An 18,874-nucleotide genomic window follows, 5' to 3' on the forward strand; every position below is an offset into this window, starting at 1 on the left:
ATCATATTTATAGTACTCTGAAGACGTTTGTTAAAAATAAATTATTTAAATATTAAGACTCGAACTAAAAAAATGTAAAAAAAAATACATTTAAAAAATAGATCGAAAGCAAAAATAAATAATAAAAAAAATAAAAAAAAAATTATGTAGGCCACTTTAATTTTAATTTTAAGTCCGGGGAGACCAACCTTTTAATTCAATTAACCTATATTGACCAAACCAACTCTAAGCTATTATTGCAATTAAAGCATATAACAAGCTCCAATTCTTTATTGGCTATATATATATATATATATATATATATATATATATATATATATATATTTTTTTTTTAATTTGCATCCAATAAAGTAATAGCATTCAAGAGAGCTTTTAATTTAGTACCTAATTTATTTTTCAATTTCAACTATTTTTTATTTCAATCATTGCGGGTTAAAAAATTGGACGATCGAATAATAATCGATATCTTATCTACTAAATTATGTCAGATTTCGTCTATTTTACCATAATTTTTATTAATTATTATTGATTAATTGATTAAAAACTTTCTCAATATTTTTTTATAAAAATTAATTATTAATTATAGGTTAATACAAAAAGGATAAGTAAGAATATTTCTTTATAAAACTCAACGTTTATTATTATTATTATTTTTTACAAAAAGAATAAATTTTAAACTTAATCTAGCTAGTGAATTAAAATAATAAAGAAATCCCCACAATAATATTCCAAAATAAAGATAAAGAATATGCTTTATAGAAAAATAATAATAAACAATAGATAATTCTGAGAAAAAAAAATTATTATTAAAATGGGTGATTGATAGAAGCCCAAGAGTGTTGTTGGCCCATGAAAATTTGGGCCTATTTGAGGCCCAAGGAAGGACGCCGGTCGGTTATAAAGCAAAATTACTCCAATTCTGAACTCATTGTTACCCTCTGAAACCAGATGAAGCACGGAGCGATTCGATTTTCATTCGATTGTTCCTGATCCTTCAGCTAGGTTAGATTCTTCGGCTTGTCTTCCTCTGTTCCTCGTATTTTCTGTGTTGAAAAACTTCTTGAATTTCCTTGAGATCGGTGTTCGTCTCGTTTTGATTTAAGGGTTATATGATCGTCGATGTAGAGTGTAGGTTGCTGTACTTAGTTGAGTCCGCCTATTTCCCGTCTGCATTAATTAGTTGTTTAATTCAAGATAAATTCGTCTGCCTGGAAATTTCTTTTAACATATTTTCATTGTGTTTCTGAATTGCTAACATCGTGTTGTCCTTGCTGCGTTCTTCTTCTTCTTTTTTTTTTTTTTTTTTTTTTTTTTTTTTTTTTTTTTTTTTTTTTTTTTTCTCTTGATCGTTTGTGCTTTACTTCTTTGTTTTAAGGAATTGATTCCGCCATTTGTAGATTAGACAAACCCGGAGCCAAAAAGTTTGTAAACCTTTTGAGGTGAAACAGTTGTGTGGAACTCAAATGAAATGGAATGTGAAATGGATCTGCTAATTAGGAGTAATAAGTGGTATTAGAGACATGCAGATATTCCGATCCCTAGTTTTCGTTTCAATAGTTTTCATCTTTGCTCGTGTGAACAAGATTAAAGTTTGGGAGTTCTTGTTTTGGGTAGAATCCAATTTGTGCTCTACTTCTTTGTTTTAAGAAATTGATTCCGCCATTTGTAGATTAGACAAACCAGGAGCCAAAAATTTTGTAGACCTTTTGAGGAGAAACACTTGTGTGGAACTCAAATGAAATTGAATGTGAAATGAATCTGCTAATTAGGAGTAATAAGTGATATTAGAGACATGCAGATGTTCCAATCCCTAGTTTTCGTTTCAATAGTTTTCATCTTTGCTCGTGTGAACAAGATTAACGTTTGGGAGTTCTTGTTTTGGGTAGAATCCAATTTGTGCTTTACTTCTTTGTTTTAAGAAATTGATTCTGCCATTTGTAGATTAGACAAACCAGGAGCCAAAAATTTTGTAGACCTTTTGAGGAGAAACACTTGTGTGGAACTCAAATGAAATTGAATGTGAAATGAATCTGCTAATTAGGAGTAATAAGTGATATTAGAGACATGCAGATGTTCCAATCCCTAGTTTTCGTTTCAATAGTTTTCATCTTTGCTCGTGTGAACAAGATTAACGTTTGGGAGTTCTTGTTTTGGGTAGAATCCAATTTGTGCTTTACTTCTTTGTTTTAAGAAATTGATTCTGCCATTTGTAGATTAGACAAACCAGGAGCCAAAAATTTTGTAGACCTTTTGAGGAGAAACACTTGTTTGGAACTCAAATGAAATTGAATGTGAAATGAATCTGCTAATTAGGAGTAATAAGTGATATTAGAGACATGCAGATGTTCCAATCCCTAGTTTTCGTTTCAATAGTTTTCATCTTTGCTCGTGTGAACAAGATTAACGTTTGGGAGTTCTTGTTTTGGGTAGAATCCAATTTGTGCTTTACTTCTTTGTTTTAAGAAATTGATTCTGCCATTTGTAGATTAGACAAACCAGGAGCCAAAAATTTTGTAGACCTTTTGAGGAGAAACACTTGTTTGGAACTCAAATGAAATTGAATGTGAAATGAATCTGCTAATTAGGAGTAATAAGTGATATTAGAGACATGCAGATATTCCAATCCCTAGTTTTCGTTTCAATAGTTTTCATCTTTGCTCGTGTGAACAAGATTGAAGTTTGGGAATTCTTGTTTTGGGTAGAATCCAATTTGTTTATCTGGGATGATTGTAGTTATCCTCTATCAGTAGTATATGAAAGTCATATACGGCTATTATGGTGAATTATCATTTATATGAGTCATTGATATATTCGACATTTCGCCAGGAATACAGTTTAAAACATGGCCTCCTATTATTCAAAGTTACTAAAATTATTCCAATTCGTTATACTTGTAATTGGGCTTTTAGGCAGTCGATGTTTCCTTCTTTTGTTTTTGACAATGATTTAGTTTATGTGGAAAAAGAAAAGAAAGAGGTTGGAGTCCTTTGCCTTGCCCTTATTCTTAATCAAAGAATTTTCTTTAGTTGTAATTCTTTTACAGTTGCGCTTCACTGGACTGAAGTTCGCACGTCATGCTATATTGTCTTTGGGAAGCTTTTGTGACTTTGTGAATGTTGTGGTTTAGAGAAGCTAATATCAACAATTGTTTGTAGTTAATTTCATTCCAATTTCCTGGCTTAGACCTCCTATTTCTCCTTAATACTCACACTTGTGACTTTATAATCAGTTCTACAAGGTATGGAAGATGTTGAAGAGCATAGCATCCTTGAGCAGACAAAAAGATTTGTGCCATCATTTCATGAAGGGGTTTGGCTTCTTGTTGAGTTCTAGCCTTGCGTCTTTATAAATACCTCAGATTGCATAATGGGGAAGCTCCTGTTTGCAGTACTAGGAAATTTGAGAATATTTTTTGAAGCTAATTACCGTTAGCAAATTGGAATATCAAGAAAAAGTACTAAGGAATTTCACCATACCCTTCCCCTCGTTTCAAAATGCTCGACATTTCCTTCGGTGTGGAACAAGCAAAGTAACCAGTTTTACAAATAAACTGATGAGGTCTTTGGTAGACCAAGAAGATTAATATATCTAACAAAGCAAATGTTAGGAAAGATCTTTAGGAAGCAATGTATATTAGTAAAGATGTTACTAAGTTAAGGGCTATAGTTGGGAACAAAGCAATATACTATAGGTTATGTAGACTAGAATTTTGGAAGGCAATATCTATAATTTACAATAGCCAACCACTCAAGACTCCTCTGCCATCACATTATATATCAGGGATTATTTTTGCTTATGAGATACGTTGCATTATGCTTTTATTGTGTGATTATTTATCTTGTTTGTATGATTAAGGATGTTCTCTTGCCCTATGTATTTGTTACCAGTTCATGGCGCCCTGCACAGACATCCCCGAAGATCGGGATCCACCAGCTACTGAGACATCTTTGCCTCTCAATGCTGCAGCATCTGGATTACAGACACCACATATACTGCTAACCACCATTCCTGCAGCTGCTGGATCGCATATACCATCCGTAGCTCTGTCCCCTGATGCATTACAACAGATCATAGATTGTGTGGTTCGGAATGGTGGGGCACGCTCTTCTGCACCATCCTCTCAGTCTTCTACAATGGGCAACATCAATTATGCCCGGGAATTCATAAGATATGACCCCCCTGCATTTGATGCTAGCTCGGGTGACATAGATGTTGCATATGACTGGATAAGAGATCTTGAATTTCTATTTGATTTATTGAAGTTTCCGGATGAGCAAAGGGTGAGATGTGCAGTTTTTAAGCTACAAGGGAATGCTCGCAACTGGTGGAGGTCTGTTGGGTCAGCGCAAGAAGATGATGGTGAGAGTCCTATTTCGTGGGAAGAGTTCAAGGATATGTTTTTGGAGTGGCGTTGCCCAATGACTCTCAGGCATGAGAAAGAGATGGAGTTTTTGAACTTGAAACAAGGCAACATGTCTGTGGAGGATTACGACCGACAGTTTCTGAGGCTATCTCGCTTTGCTCCAGAGATGGTGGATACACAGGCAAAGATGGTGCATCGTTTTGTTATGGGCCTTCGGAAAGGGATCAGGGGATTAGTGGCTATCCAAAATCACACAGACTACTCTTCAGCTTTCGAGGTGGCTCGAACTTTGGACGAGTGCATGCCAGTCAAAACTCAGCCAGGACAGGACGAGGGATCCTCTGGACAAAAGAGGAAACATCAACGGATCGCATGAGAGGGCCATGTAGCAGCAGCCAGGCTTAATGACATTACTACACATGGTGACCTCAAGGTTCAATCTTTCCCAACTTCCTTCTGTTTAATTTAGGACTTTAGTACAACGTAGTGAACTTCTGTTTCCCCTTCTTGTTGGTAAATAGGATCGGTGGGTTTCGTTCATGTTCTGTCTTGCTTAGAAAACAAACATGCTCTGTTATTATACTCTTTTTTTAAGCATCCTTTGTTTGCGTTTGAAGACATCTCCTTCTGCCTTATATGCCTGGGATTTAGTATCAGAAATCTGAATCTTCTACTTAGCTTCATATTTATTGTTTTTAAATTCGGTTAAATTACTAGTTTAATCTCCTAAGTTTCATGTTTGTATGCAATAGGTTACAGCCATATTACACACATTACAGCCATATTACACACACACACACACATATATATCTCAAATAATGAAAAAAGATCAATATCAATATCAATATTTGGACTGCATGAATGGCATTGCCTTTTCAGGACTTTTCCTTGGCATATTTTAATAGGTTGAAGTTGATTGTTTTTAGTTTGTTTAATATCTAATTCTCATGAGAGTGTGGTTGAATTTAAGTGGTTGAATTTGATTGTTTTTAGTTTGTTTAAAATGGCATTAACTTCCAAGTTAAGTGGTTGAATTTTGGTGGAGTTTGAATGATTAAAAGCCATAAGTTAATTTAAGCTTCTAAGTTAAGTCCAGATTTGTTGAATTTTGCTTGTAGATGGAGGACTCATTTATTAATTAAGTATTATATATTTTTCTCATTTAATTCATATTTGTAATGTGATCCTACACGAAACAAAACATACAGTAAAATACAAGAAACACATTTTCCTTGGTTTTCCATATGGTAAAAGAGTGAAGAGATGCATGAATTAGACCAATGTTAGAAACAATTATTTAGGGTTTAGGGTATTGTTCATAAAATATTAACAACAAATTACATATATTATAAAGTCCAACCCAACCGTGAAGCATGGATTTTTATTTGGAACTTAGCTTACAATTCCAACCACAAAAGCCATAGCCATTATCGTTGATTTTTTTAGACTACAACTAATAATCCACACACTAACTCCAAACTCAAAATGCTTATTTATATTTTCAATATTGAAAATATAAAATTGTCGAGAAAAGAAAAAGGAAAACATTCAATCGGTTTGACCACCGAACGAAACAATATATTCTTGTTTATACATCTCAAGGAAACAGCCTTTTGTTCTTGGAAATTAGGCCAACTGATCCAAACAGAGAGAGAGAGAGAGAGAGAGAGAGAGAGAGAAACCATCTTTTTTGTGTCAATTGTGAGAAACCCAGAAGGATTAGAGCTTGTTAGAAGATGGTTGCAGTTGGTTGTGTGTATGCTGCACCATTAGCAAAGCCATGTGTTGTTATGGCTTGGCCTGTACTCGGTCGTGGTCGTCTCCAAGTTAGAGCCCAGTGTTTCAGAGAGGAACAGGGTGAGTCCTTCTGTGATGGTGGTGGTGCAGGAAGGTTGGGGAAGATGGTAGACGCCAACATGGGAGTGTTAAGAGAGAGAATGGAAGAGATGAAGATGAGGGAGAGAGTAGAGAGGTGTTTGAGTTACAGACAACATGAATATGGATGGAACTACACCCCCTCCTATGATTACAAACTCAAAAAGGACAAACAATTGGCTGAGTTTGTAAAGTTCTTGTTGCTAATTTCTGGGTCTCTGGGTTTTACATTTCTTACTGGCACCTTCTCCCTTTGTTTACTTTCCTTTCTACTTCATTTTCACCATTAATTCACCATTAATTCACTATGTTCCAGTACAATTCAGATTCTATGTCTTAAATAGTTGAATTTCTTCGACCAACATATTTTTTGAATTGTTCGTGTAATTTGTTTATTTTTGTAAAATTCAAGTTATTTACGGAGAAATTTTTCCTCGCTCCCTCCATTTTCTATTTAAACCGTGATTTCCTGCCGCAATGAATTAAATTAACTTTTCTAATTCTGAGAAAGATAGTGTTAGATTCCACGTCGGTTTGGGAGGAGGACGAATCATCGGTTTGGGAGGAGGACGAATCATTCTTTATAAAAATGAGCTTTAAAAGTCCAAAGTTAACAATATCTTCTAGCAATGTGCGCAATGAGCTTAGACTATTACAAATGGTATCAGAGTCAAATGTTGGGCAATGTACTAGCGAGGAGGTTGAGCCCCGAAGGAGGTATATTGAATGTCCCACATAGATTGGATTAGGGAACGAGTGACACCGAAGATGCTGGTTCCCCAAGGAGGGTGAATTATGAAATCCCACATCAATTAGAGAGAAGAACGATAAACGAGTATAATTATTTTTAGGGATAAGGATAAGGTTGGGGTGTTTTGTAAGTTTGCAAGGAATGGCATTGGCAGCAACGCTATGTGTTTAGAGAGTACAGCCCGGCGACGCGGCAAAGAATATGTTATTCATAATTATACAAATAACCGACACCGCCGCTAGCTGCCTTCATTTAACAGTCACGCATTACATGGGATGTCGCCGCCGCCGCCGCCGCTTTCCCTTCCCTTTCCTTTCAATTCTCTTCCTAATTCCTATCCCATTCATTATCAATTTTTTCTATTTATTCTAAAAGAAATAAATATAATTTAATTCATTTAGGCTTGTTCCACGCGGAATGTGCAATAATGTCAAACACAACCAACTGGGCTTCACTTTTGCTTTCAAAATCAACCCATTCCACATCTCCGAGTTCATGACTTTTCCAATTACCATATGATTTCCCCTTTCCCTCACTATAAATCCATTCCTTGCCTTCTAATTCTTCCTCAATTCCTCCAAGATTCAAATCTCTTGTTTGTTTTTACCCTTTTCGATTCATGGGGAATTACGTTTCTTGTACTCTTTCCACCCAAATCGGCGGCAAACCCTCCAATTCTTCCACCACGACGGTGGTTTTTCCCAGCGGCGAAGTTCGGCGGTTTCAGGAACCGGTCAAGGCGGCGGAGCTGATGTTTGAGATGCCCAATTTCTTCGTCGTCAATTCTCAATCGGTTCATGTGGGTCGGCGATTCTCGGCGCTGATGGCGGATGAGGATCTCGAGATGGGTAATTCATACGTTCTGTTTCCGATGAAGAAGGTGAATTCGGTGGTTTCGGTGGCGGATATGGGAGCCTTGTTTCTCGCCGCCGAGCGGGTATCCGGCGGGAAGAAACGGCGGATTGTCGGCGGTGGGAAAACAGAGGAATCCGAAGCGAAGTTGAAATTGGATAATGAAGAAGGGGAGGAATTCTCGCCGGAGCCGGTTATGAGTCATCGAAGGTCGATGTGCAGGTCGAGGAAGCCATTGTTGGAGACCATAGTGGAAGAGCCGATGTGTTCGAGGTGATCGGGAAATTCAGAAATTAAAATGAATTTGATTTGTTCTTCGTTTGGATTGGGGATTTTCGTTTTCGAAATTAATGAAAACAAAATTCATTCGTTAATTCATTTGTATCATACAAAAATTAGTTCATATTAGTAAGCTAATTAAATTTGTACTATATTTTAAATTGTATTAATATAAGCTCGCTCATAATCCTATCTCGTTCATCACTCACCTTAACGAATATGAACAAAACAAAACATCTCAATCATGCAATATCAATGTCACGTCAATAAGAATCAAACTTCATTTATGCAACAAAAACTTGGATGGAATTTCATTTACTTTGCATTTATACTTTTATTATTGGAGCTGAAAAGTGTTATTACGTTGAGATATTCGATTCGATCCGAATCATGGCCCAATCCATTGACCATTTCTGTTTATGGGCTTTTTTTTTATCGGTGCAATTAGGCCCAATGAAGAATTAGTTCCTTTCATTTGGGCCATTTGGTCGATGCTTTTATTAATAAATGGGAAAAGGAGTTCCACTCCATTGCAGATGCGGGTTCGATTCCCGCTATAACGTTTCAAGTTCAAGATTTGGGTTAGAATCTACGATTCCAATTCTAAGAATTGCTATCTTATTTTCAAAATTGTTCTTTCAATTCATTCATGTATTGCTCGTTTACTCGTGTATATTGCTTAACCAATAAGGTTGCACGGGTCGATTGGTGGGCAATTATTGAATGGAATCAAGCTCCAATTTTAAGTTTTTTTAAGGGTTGTTCTTTTAAGGAGTGTGTCTCATTATAGAGAAAAGAAACAAAGCCATGCAACCTTTTTGGGATAAAGCATTAAAGTTGTATGCCCATTTTCTATACTTTTTGCTTGCTTTTCTCTTTTACTATTTTGACCTTAGGTACGTTCCTTAGTTAGGTCCGAGTTTTAAATCTAATCTCGTTACATGTGCCCAATTTATTCACTCTAAGTTCATCCTCGTTTAGACCATTATTTTATTCGTATTATTCGTATTATATAAGTGAATGACAATATCTCTATAGACAGGTCGATATTTGAAGTGATATCTATTGGGTTATTACTTTAGTTCCCGAAGGATATGCTGAATTATTCCATTTCGTGTCGAAAGGCCAAAAGAAAAGAAAAGCAACCAAGCAAGAATTCCATTAGTGTAGTGCTTTAGCATGCATGGATTTGAAAAGTTTAAAAAAGAAAAGGCGTATCATTCTCTTTAATATTAATATTATTTGTATGAAAAAGAAAATAGCTCAATAATCTTCCGCGACATGGTCACGTTACCTACTTCTTATTTGTTAAGAGTGAAAACTATGTTTACATACAACATAAATCATTAAAACCTGCTTTGTTCTCACACACATACAATCCAACATAGAATTGTTTCAAGCAAAACACGTTTAACTATATAGTTCATATGATCGAGTAATCGAAAAAAGTGAGTGACTTTCAATTCTTTTAAGCATTTCTTAACCATTCTACTCTTAGAATTTCTCTCATTCAGACATGGTCTTAATTCATTCATATATTTTTTTACTCGAGTATCACATACATCTTCACGAACTCGCAAGATAAAAGGTATTTCCATACATGTTCAAAGGGGATATCAATCATTCTTTTAGTATAATAAGTGGGGCGTGAGAATTAGAACATTATCAACTAGTGATACTCATTTTAGCATTTACATCGACATTTAATACGTTAAATTTAACGATCGAGTTTAGCTCCCAAGATTTACTTGTGTGTTGCTAGTAAATTTGACCTCATTTAGGGTAAAAAAAAAAAAAAGATAAATAGGAAAAGTAATTAGAGTAATATTATTATTTTAGAGAGAAAAAAAAAAGAAAAAAAATTAAAAATTGTGTGCGACAGATTCCAGAATAGAGAAGAAGTAAATAATACACAAACTCTCTTGAAAAATAGCAAATAAAATTAAAAACAAAAATAATAAAATAAAAAACAACCCATTATCCTTCCATCCATTCCATACTTTACCGTTATTTACCTGCATCAACAACCAAACCAAATCATTAAAAAAAACAAAAAAAATTAATTTTTTTTTTTTTTAAAATGGGAAATTACCAGATCCTTGAAATATTTTTCTTATAAAAATAAGAAAAATAATGAGAAGAGCAACTCCAGCTAGAAGCCCAATTATAATCGCAAATGTCTTCTCACCATCACCACTAAATTTATCTGCAAATTAATTCCCACATTTTATAATTCAATAATTATAAAAATTAAATTAAAAATAAATAAATAAATAAATAAATAAATAAATAAATAAATAAATAAATAAATAAATAAAGAACATTACCAATGAAATTGCAGTAGTGGTAGTTGTGAAGAATGGCTTACCATGATGGGCCTTAGAGAACACGGGAGGCCCATGAGTATTGTAACGCGCATAACACTTCCCCAAGAACATGTCCCCAAAATCCGCCGTCCCGCAATCGCTTTTCAACCGTCCGATCGCCTCCCCGACACAATCCTGACACTCGCTCCCACTCAAATCCCCCACGCATTGCGCCACGCCTTGCACTTTCCCGGACCCACCTACTCTATAAGCCCCACTGGACCCCACAATCGCTGCCAGCACAGCATCCCTTCGCGCCATTGCTTCCACCTCGTACCCGACAGACGGTCCGCATTTCTTGAGCACAACCGTCTTGTCCTCGACACCGAGGAACGTGGAGTTGTCGTACTTGACATAGCAGCCCTCGAGCTGGAGGGCGCCACCGCACGTGTCGGAACAGAGAGCGCCTAATTGAGTTACGGCGCGGGCGATGCAAGTGGCGCAGTCGGGCATGGAGAGATCCGCGCGGCACTGGTAGAGACCGTAGAGGGCGTCCTGTGGGGTGGAGGCTTGGAAGGTGTAGTTGTTGTAGGAGGTGTAGGTGGCGGAGTTGACGAGGGAGGTGAGTAAGGAGTTGAGGTTTGACTCGTAGCCGGAGTTTGGGGAGTATCGGAGTTGGGTGCAGCCGCCGTAGATGAAGGTGTCTGTGGCGGAGAGAGAGAGGAGAGGGAGGAGAGAGAGAGAGAGGAGGAGGAGGAGATGGGCCATAGGTTCAGTAGGTTGAGGGCATGGATGGAGGCTCCATATTTGTGTCACTTATAATCTTAAAAAAATTATATAATTAAAAAGGAAATTAAAATATTAATAATTTCGTAAATTCTTTGAATATACAGCTTTAAAGTGATTCCATTACTTTACTTTAAAAAGGAAAATGTTAAAGTATTGTAATTCAAAAAAGCATATGTTAACCCAAAGTAACTCTCAAAAGAATTGAAAAATAAATTAGTCCCATTTTTGTCTATGTATATATATAAACATAAAGATTGATAGAATGGCTCTAATACCATGTTAGACGAACACGACTCTCCACAATGGTATGATATTGTCCACTTTGAGCATAAGCTCTCATGACTTTGCTTTGAGCTTTCCCAAAAGGCCTCATACCTCTCCCAAAAGGCACTTTGTTCGAGATGGGGGTGTTGGATGATGAAAGTCCCACATCGGCTAATTTAGGGAATGATCATGGATTTATAATCAAGGAATACTATCTACATTAGTATGAGGCATTTTGGAGAAGCCCAAAACAAAGTCATGAGAGTTTATGCTCAAAGTAAACAATATCATTATCATTATGGAGAGTAGTATTCGTCTAATATGGTATTAGAGCCATGTCAATAGAATAGAATCCTCCCGCCTCGAAGGCATAGCAAAAAATGACTAAGACTCTAGAAGAAAAAGGAGTCGAGCCTCGATTAAGGGGAGACGTACTTATGCTCAAAGTGGACAATATCATACTATTGTGGAGAGTCGTGTTCGTCTAACAAAGATTACCGATGCTTTTTAATTTCTATTCTTGATTTGAATTTTGAGTTCGTTCAGGGAGTTATATGACTCAATAGTTACTAGTTACTAGCGGTAGGAAACGATTTTAGAAATGAAATTATTAAATTTCTATAAAATAAAATAAAAAATAAAAGAAAGAGGAAGGAATCATGGCCAGATTGGGAAGCTTTATGGAAAGGGGAGAGGCAGCAAAGCTTTGTATTTTGAAATTTGGAGCTATAATATTTGTCATTACAAAGTAGAAGATTAAAAGGTGTCTTTTTTTTTTTTTTTTTTTTTTGTGTATAATTTAATACAATATTTAATTTTTTAAAATTTAAAATTCGACAAATATTCTTAATTTTTATTATTATTATTTTTTAAATTATAATTTTAAATCTGTAAAATAATAATGGTAAAAACAGGACAAAAATGAAAAATACCAATTTGGGCCTGGGTCAAGGAAACACATGGGCTATGTTCAATAATGTTTACCACTTGGAAGCCCAATTTTTATGGTTATTTTTACTTATTATTTAATTTTATAAATATTTGGTTATTTTCAAAACATATATTCAATTTTAGTGGTAGATTTTAATTAAATATTTAAAAATAAATAAATATATGTTTTATGTTACTTTTATTTTAAAAATAATAATTTAAATAAATGATCAAAACCAACCCACCCAAAAAATTTATTGTTGAATTTGATTAGCCCGAACAATTGGATTAGATCTACAAAATGTCTCAACTCAAACTACGAACACTCATGTGTACAAGTGAAGATAGAAACACGACCTCAAGAAAAAAAAAATGTTTCTTATTAAGTGATTTTTTGTTTCTTAGGCTAAAAAATCAATTAAAATTCTGATTCAAACAAAAATTATTTTATCAATAAGTTAAAAATATATTATATTGTAATTTAATAAACTAGATATATAGTTACGCGTGACTTTTTTTTTTTTTTTTTTGGACAAAAAGAAATTGGTATTGGGATCGTCGAAAATAAATACATTAAAAAAGCCTATACAAAAAAATTCAAAGATATATGACTGTGTCCAACCTCTACCTATAAATTAGTATGGTCGAACTAAGGATTGCATTAGTGCGGTACCAACCTAAGAAATTTTGATAGCTCGGTTACGTGCTGGTACCAGTGAAAAAGAATGGTATGGGTATGGGATAAATTTATTGGTAAGTTGACCACGACGACGCTCTTTTTTTTTTATTTAGATTAAAAAAAAGAAAGAAAATAGGCACATGGTTTGCCTATGAACCATTGATAATTGGTGTGATGATTAATGAGGGTTGAATTTCCATGTTAGTAGGCCATTCCACATTTCCACTCCTTCCCATTCTTTGCAAAAGTCTCAATTTTGCTTTCATGCCCTTCAATTTTCCATATTTTCTACTTTCTCCCCATCTCAATCATTCCTTTTGCTTTTCACCCCTTTTCTTTCCCTTTATTTGTTCCGTCGCGCATTAAACCCTAACGATCGTGCTTAAATAATTATAGTTCGACGTAGTTTGTGCGTTGTAGAATATTTAGAGGTTTAGTTATAAACAGCGAAAATGAGATGATATGAATATGGATTAAAGTTTGCCAATTCGACAATGACAAGAATAACTATTACAGTTCGGAGACACTGATTGAGATTTTTTTTTTTTCAAAAAAAAAAAAAAACAGAAACTCAAAAAAAAAACAAAGAAAAAAGAAACAACGTTTGTGTTTGTGATGATGATCAAATCTGTGTTCTTCATCTTTGTGGAGGAAAATAAAAGTTTCTGTTTTCTCAATCAGACTTCCATTGGTGTGTGTTCTTGAGCTGCTGCATGATTCTACCAAATATCCAGAAAATGCAGACTTTTAATCCCTTTCTTCCTTCTTCTTCGACGTCCTATTTACACGAAAACCATGAACGCAAGCGACGAGAGGCGACCTCCGTCCTAGCTAGCTAGCTCAACGAGCTCAGCACGGCATTACTTCTTCAATCTGTTGCTTCTTTTGCAATGAAAGCCGTCCTACCAAAACATCCAATGCTTCCTTCATCCACCAATGTTGGCAAACCTCCCGAGCTTCACGAGCGCTCATCTACAAGAGAATCGAGTAGCCAGAACATTTAGACCATGGTAAAAAATGTAACAAGGAATGAGTTTTTAATAGGGGAGTGAGTGGCTATACTATACCCAAACTCGTTGTCGAAAATTCTTTTCGGGCCAAAACTCGAGCTGCTCCTTGACAAGCAAAGGAAACATGTATCCTTCATAGAAGGTGTCATAGGTTTTGCTCTTGAAACTCCAACTCCCTAATTCACTCTGCACACACACAACCCGATTTCGAGTTCAGAATTCGCATCGAAAACATGAAGCAGATTGGATCATACATACACTAAAGTTGACTTTTTATTTTCAGATTGGATCATCATTACAACAATTATTGTTAAGAACTCCTCCTAGATCTACAAATCTAATTATCGCTCCCGAACGTTCCTACCACGTTCGATTTCATGTTCTAAACCAAAACTGTTCTTGTAAACTCACTCTAAAACATTATTGAATTATAGAAAGAGATAAACCTGAACAATTCCCTTAACACCAGCTTCCTCAAGGGTTTCTCTTGAAGCAGCCTCAGTAATAGATTCATCAGTTTCCCAACCTCCCTGTAATTTTTTACATTAACGAGTTCATTACACAAAAGTTTTTAAGAAATCAGCCAATTTGTAATGAAACATGGATCTGTAAATGTGTTCAATCTCTACCTTTGGGAACAGCATGCCTTTCCCTTTCTGTGAGCTAATCACAAGCACTTCCAATTCCTCTGTATTATCCAAAGCACTTTTCTTAGTAGTGTTGTACCTATAGGGGATGCATCTGCAAAATTGGTTTAATTTAGTCAAGAACAGTCAAGAACAGTCGAGAACATTTAACAAGAGGAGATTAAATCAAAATTTGTTTAGATTTTCCAGCCCACAAGACCAATTTAGACCAATTTAAGTAAATATCCATGATACCCACATGTAGTAGGTTAAGAAGCATCAATTTCTTAAGGGACCCATCAACACAAAGTAATTCAAGATGGCATCCAATCGTTCAAGTCTTATCCAACAAAATTGGAGACACAAAAATTGGATTTGTTCTTCATTGAACTAGCAATTTCTGGGATGATTTCAAAAGGGTTTTATGGGAACGAACCAAAATTGAAAGATATGAACAAAGAACAGGATAGATAAATTACCCAACAACTTGGCGGCGACCCCTAATATCATAACGCTGCAAATGCCTTCCAGTACGAGAAACCAAAGCGACCATGTTGTCTGGAGAGACCAAAGCGACCATGTCTGTGATTTTTGTGTGTGTGTTTTTGGGGTTTTGAAAAATTGAAGTAAGAAAACAAGGAAGAACAAGCAACGATGTGAGGGGGAAAGGAACAAAAATAAACTTTCCAAAAGAAATGAAAAGAAAAATTGTGTAATTAAAAAAGGAGTGTGGTGGATTCAGATTTAGTGGACATCCTTGAACTAAAACCACACCCCATATGACCCTTTTATAATGCCCAGACCCAACACAAAGGGGACACCATCCCAATGCATCCTTGTCCTACGTGTCGCTGACTCACCACTCTTTTTTTTTTTTTTTTTTTTTTTTTTTTTCCACTTGTGGTTCTTTTTCTCTCTCCAATGGAAAAAATTAATTTTTACACGTAATCCAACCAAACCATACTAATGGTAACTTTTAAATTACGAGAATTATAGCTTTGGCTCCTCGTGCGAGGGAGGGTGAGAGATCCCACGTCGATCGAAGAGATAAACAAAGCATTTTTTGTAAGGGTGTGAAAATCTCCTCCTATCCAATGTGATTCTAAAAGTTTAGAAAAATCTAAGAATGGAAAGCACAAAAAGGATAATATTAGCGAGTGGTGGGCTTGAACGGTTACAAATGGTAGTAGAGTCAGACATCAGGCGACGTAGGCCCCCAATGGTAGTGGATTGTGAGATCCCACGTTGGTTGGAAAGAGAAAGCAACATTTCTTGTAAGTATACAGAAATCTCTCTGGAGTAGACAACAAAGCATTTGTGAAAACATTAGTAGACGCGCTTTAAAAATCTTGAAGGAAAGTCAAAGAAGACAATATCTACAATTTTTCGTACATTTTTTGTCAATAGCAACCATTTTTATCGATGGTTAAAAAAACATATATCAAACATTGTACTATTTGATATATACAATGACACGTGATCTCAAAACAAGGAGAGTGTATAACGAAGTTTGTGTAATCTAAGCACGGTAAATAAACCTAATAAAATGCTTAATTTTGTTATTACAAAATCTAATTTAATGTTAATATTGTTTAATTTTGAGAAATATTTATAGAATATAATATTTATTTATTATTTATTTTAGAAGTCAAATAAAATGGAATACATTAATTAATAAACGGACTTCTCTAAAAAAAAATAGTAATAATAATAATAATAATTAAATAAACGGAGTTGGGACAAAGTGTTTAAATGGCGTAACGGAAACAGAGTTGCATGTTTTGATCCGGTTGGGTTGGCTATAAATTAGACGGCACCGTCACCCCTGACGTTATACCCCATTTTCCTTAATTTTATATCTTATATTTCAATTATTATTATTATTACTGAATTATTTGCACTATTTTAAAAAATAATTAATCTCTAATATTCATTGGGTTTTCTTATTTAATTGCTTTCTGGATGGAATATTCCTGTTCATGGAACCACCTAACTGAAAGGGTTTGGGTATTTTATATTTTAAAAATACATTAATTTTTTTTTAGAAGTCAAAGAGTATTTATAATAGTATAATCCAATAATTTTTATTAAGAAAATTTAATTTCCTAATTATTATTAATAATTTCAATACAATTTTCCAATTTTCCTAATTATTATTAAAGTTTGAATGCATTTATGTTTCAAATTTTTATTTATTAAAATCGCCTTTTATATCAAGTTAGCTAAAACGGGTTCATCATATTTCATGAGAATTACTCTATCCATCACCCGTTCCCATTTTAGCCTGACTCAAAATTACCATCACTGCATTGAACAACATCGTAACTGGAGAATCTTTTCTAACCATGGTTACAACATTAATCAAAAGACATGTTTTGTTTTATGTTTCAGTGTCACTCACTTATATATTAAAATTTTAATTTATATAAAAAAAAAATTAGCTCTTATTCGTAGGAGCGTGGGGGAGAGCATCATCCACCGCCACAATTTGTTGATTATAAAAATTATATTTATATATTTATATATTTATTGGTGTGAAAATGACTAATTTCCATTTTTCTCCCTCCAATTATTTATATTAATATATTAAGTAATATCATTTTTCGTTATCTTAATGTTATTGTGTCTCATTATTGACCACTGCCTTTCAATGCTTAGAAATAAATGAAATGTTAATTTTGAAAAAGAAAATAAATATTTTTAAAACTATTTTTTGAATTTGAAAAAAAAAAATATATATATATATATATATATATATATATATATATATATATATATATATATATATATATATGAAAAAAGAAAATTCCATTTAATAAATAAATAAATAAATAAAGGAAAAGAAAAAAGAAGACGTGACCGTTGCTTGCAATAATTTAAATAATTATATATTTATAGAAATTTGAGGAGGTTGATTTTTATTTATTTATTATTATTTAATAGCCGCAATTTTCTTTTATTATTTTCATAAAAATAAAAAAAGAAAAATCCAGATTCCGTGGATACAATACAATAAGATGCCTGCATCTGCGCGCCTCTTTCTTGGACTCTATAAAACAAACAAACCAATACAGGAATTTATTACATCTCTTGCAACTACGTCCTTCTATTTTATCATTATTACAAACTAACCCCTATAATATTTTTAATTTCATGGTTAACCAAGCTAATTAATAATTTTTGTTTAATAAATTTGAAAAATAAAATAAACGAACGAAAACTAAGGGAAAGTATGTATATAAATATGAACACAGAAACATGATTGGTCGGGAATATGTTGAGATGGGTTAATGTTTTTTTAAGAACATATGAATTTTGGGTGTCGGAATTTTAATTTGTTGTTACAAAATTTGCGAAGATATGGAAAAATATGGCATAAAGTCAACAAGTTCATGAATGCATGAATCCTCCTTGCATGTGGAGAGGCTTTTATTTTATATTATCGTTGACGGACTTCAAGACTTTTACCCAGTTTTTATAACAGTAAACCAACTCCTCCACTCCTTTTATAATCATGTTTTGTCGTTTCTTTTATTTTAAATTATCTGTGTTCTGGTTTTGTTTTTGCTAACTTCTAGGTTTTTGGATAAAATTTACACTACTACTACTACTTACCTTATATGAGGATGTGAAACCGTGTACCGTTTAAAATGCACATGAGTGAAGATAAAGTCAGGATCATCGAGTGCTAAATTCGAATCTAAATCCTGGACATCATTTGAGACAGCGTTTCGACATTATTTTCTTGGTCATACCCGATCTTTGAACTCCATCCTTTAACAGAACTGAGACAATCATAGTTGAAGACTTGCCCATATGTCCATAATTGTGAGCATACTCTATTCAATAGCATGTGAGTGTGTCCATGCTATGTTCATAAATTAATTAATAAAAGTTGAAATTGATAGAAGAACATTTTGGATAATTATTTATGGCAGATCTATAAATAATTTTCACACCTCTTTATTGGTTTGTAGGAAGTCTTTGCCAAACCAAGAAAGTGAAAACCTGTTCTAGAATGTGCTTCGCTTTCACTTTGAAGCGATAAGGTTTGGCCCCATCTTCAAAGTGACCATTTAGAAACCAAAGAAATTCACCACCACAATCTTCAACCAACTTGATGTGAGGCCAATAATGTTGATTTTGGCAA

At 34.3% G+C, this 18,874-nt stretch overlaps 4 protein-coding genes across 5 annotated transcripts; 2 read left to right on the forward strand and 2 right to left on the reverse strand.

Moving 5' to 3' along the window:
* Positions 1-927: 927 nt before the first annotated feature.
* LOC111808829 (uncharacterized) lies at positions 928-5,046 on the forward strand. The gene is made up of 3 exons (XM_023695029.2): positions 928-1,002; positions 3,230-3,309; positions 3,888-5,046. Exons 2-3 carry the CDS (start codon positions 3,241-3,243, stop codon positions 4,737-4,739), a joined length of 921 nt encoding a protein of 306 aa, XP_023550797.1. The 5' UTR covers positions 928-1,002; positions 3,230-3,240; the 3' UTR covers positions 4,740-5,046.
* Positions 5,047-7,268: 2,222 nt separating this feature from the next.
* On the forward strand, positions 7,269-8,312 carry LOC111808736 (uncharacterized). The gene has a single exon (XM_023694887.2). It carries the CDS (start codon positions 7,609-7,611, stop codon positions 8,116-8,118), a length of 510 nt encoding a protein of 169 aa, XP_023550655.1. The 5' UTR covers positions 7,269-7,608; the 3' UTR covers positions 8,119-8,312.
* Positions 8,313-9,922: 1,610 nt separating this feature from the next.
* On the reverse strand, positions 9,923-11,230 carry LOC111808874 (plasmodesmata-located protein 7). Of its 2 annotated transcripts, none has more exons than XR_002817139.2 (3): positions 10,448-11,223; positions 10,213-10,326; positions 9,923-10,135 (listed from the first exon to the last, which is right to left on the reverse strand). XR_002817139.2 is itself a non-coding variant. In XM_023695094.2 (3 exons), exons 1-3 carry the CDS (start codon positions 11,192-11,194, stop codon positions 10,128-10,130), a joined length of 828 nt encoding a protein of 275 aa, XP_023550862.2. In that variant the 5' UTR covers positions 11,195-11,230; the 3' UTR covers positions 9,923-10,127. The 2 variants fall into 2 exon arrangements, 1 of the variants encoding a protein (XP_023550862.2); XM_023695094.2 differs by having other exon boundaries at positions 10,489-11,230.
* A 2,452-nt stretch (positions 11,231-13,682) lies between these two features.
* Positions 13,683-15,477, reverse strand: LOC111808112 (nudix hydrolase 18, mitochondrial). The gene is made up of 5 exons (XM_023693923.2): positions 15,204-15,477; positions 14,728-14,839; positions 14,545-14,628; positions 14,156-14,284; positions 13,683-14,060 (listed from the first exon to the last, which is right to left on the reverse strand). Exons 1-5 carry the CDS (start codon positions 15,302-15,304, stop codon positions 13,938-13,940), a joined length of 549 nt encoding a protein of 182 aa, XP_023549691.2. The 5' UTR covers positions 15,305-15,477; the 3' UTR covers positions 13,683-13,937.
* Between the last annotated feature and the right edge of the window lie 3,397 nt (positions 15,478-18,874).

Source organism: Cucurbita pepo, chromosome 13, assembly GCF_057944985.1.
Source record: "Cucurbita pepo subsp. pepo isolate OVF chromosome 13, ASM5794498v1, whole genome shotgun sequence".
Classification (NCBI taxonomy): domain Eukaryota; kingdom Viridiplantae; phylum Streptophyta; class Magnoliopsida; order Cucurbitales; family Cucurbitaceae; genus Cucurbita; species Cucurbita pepo.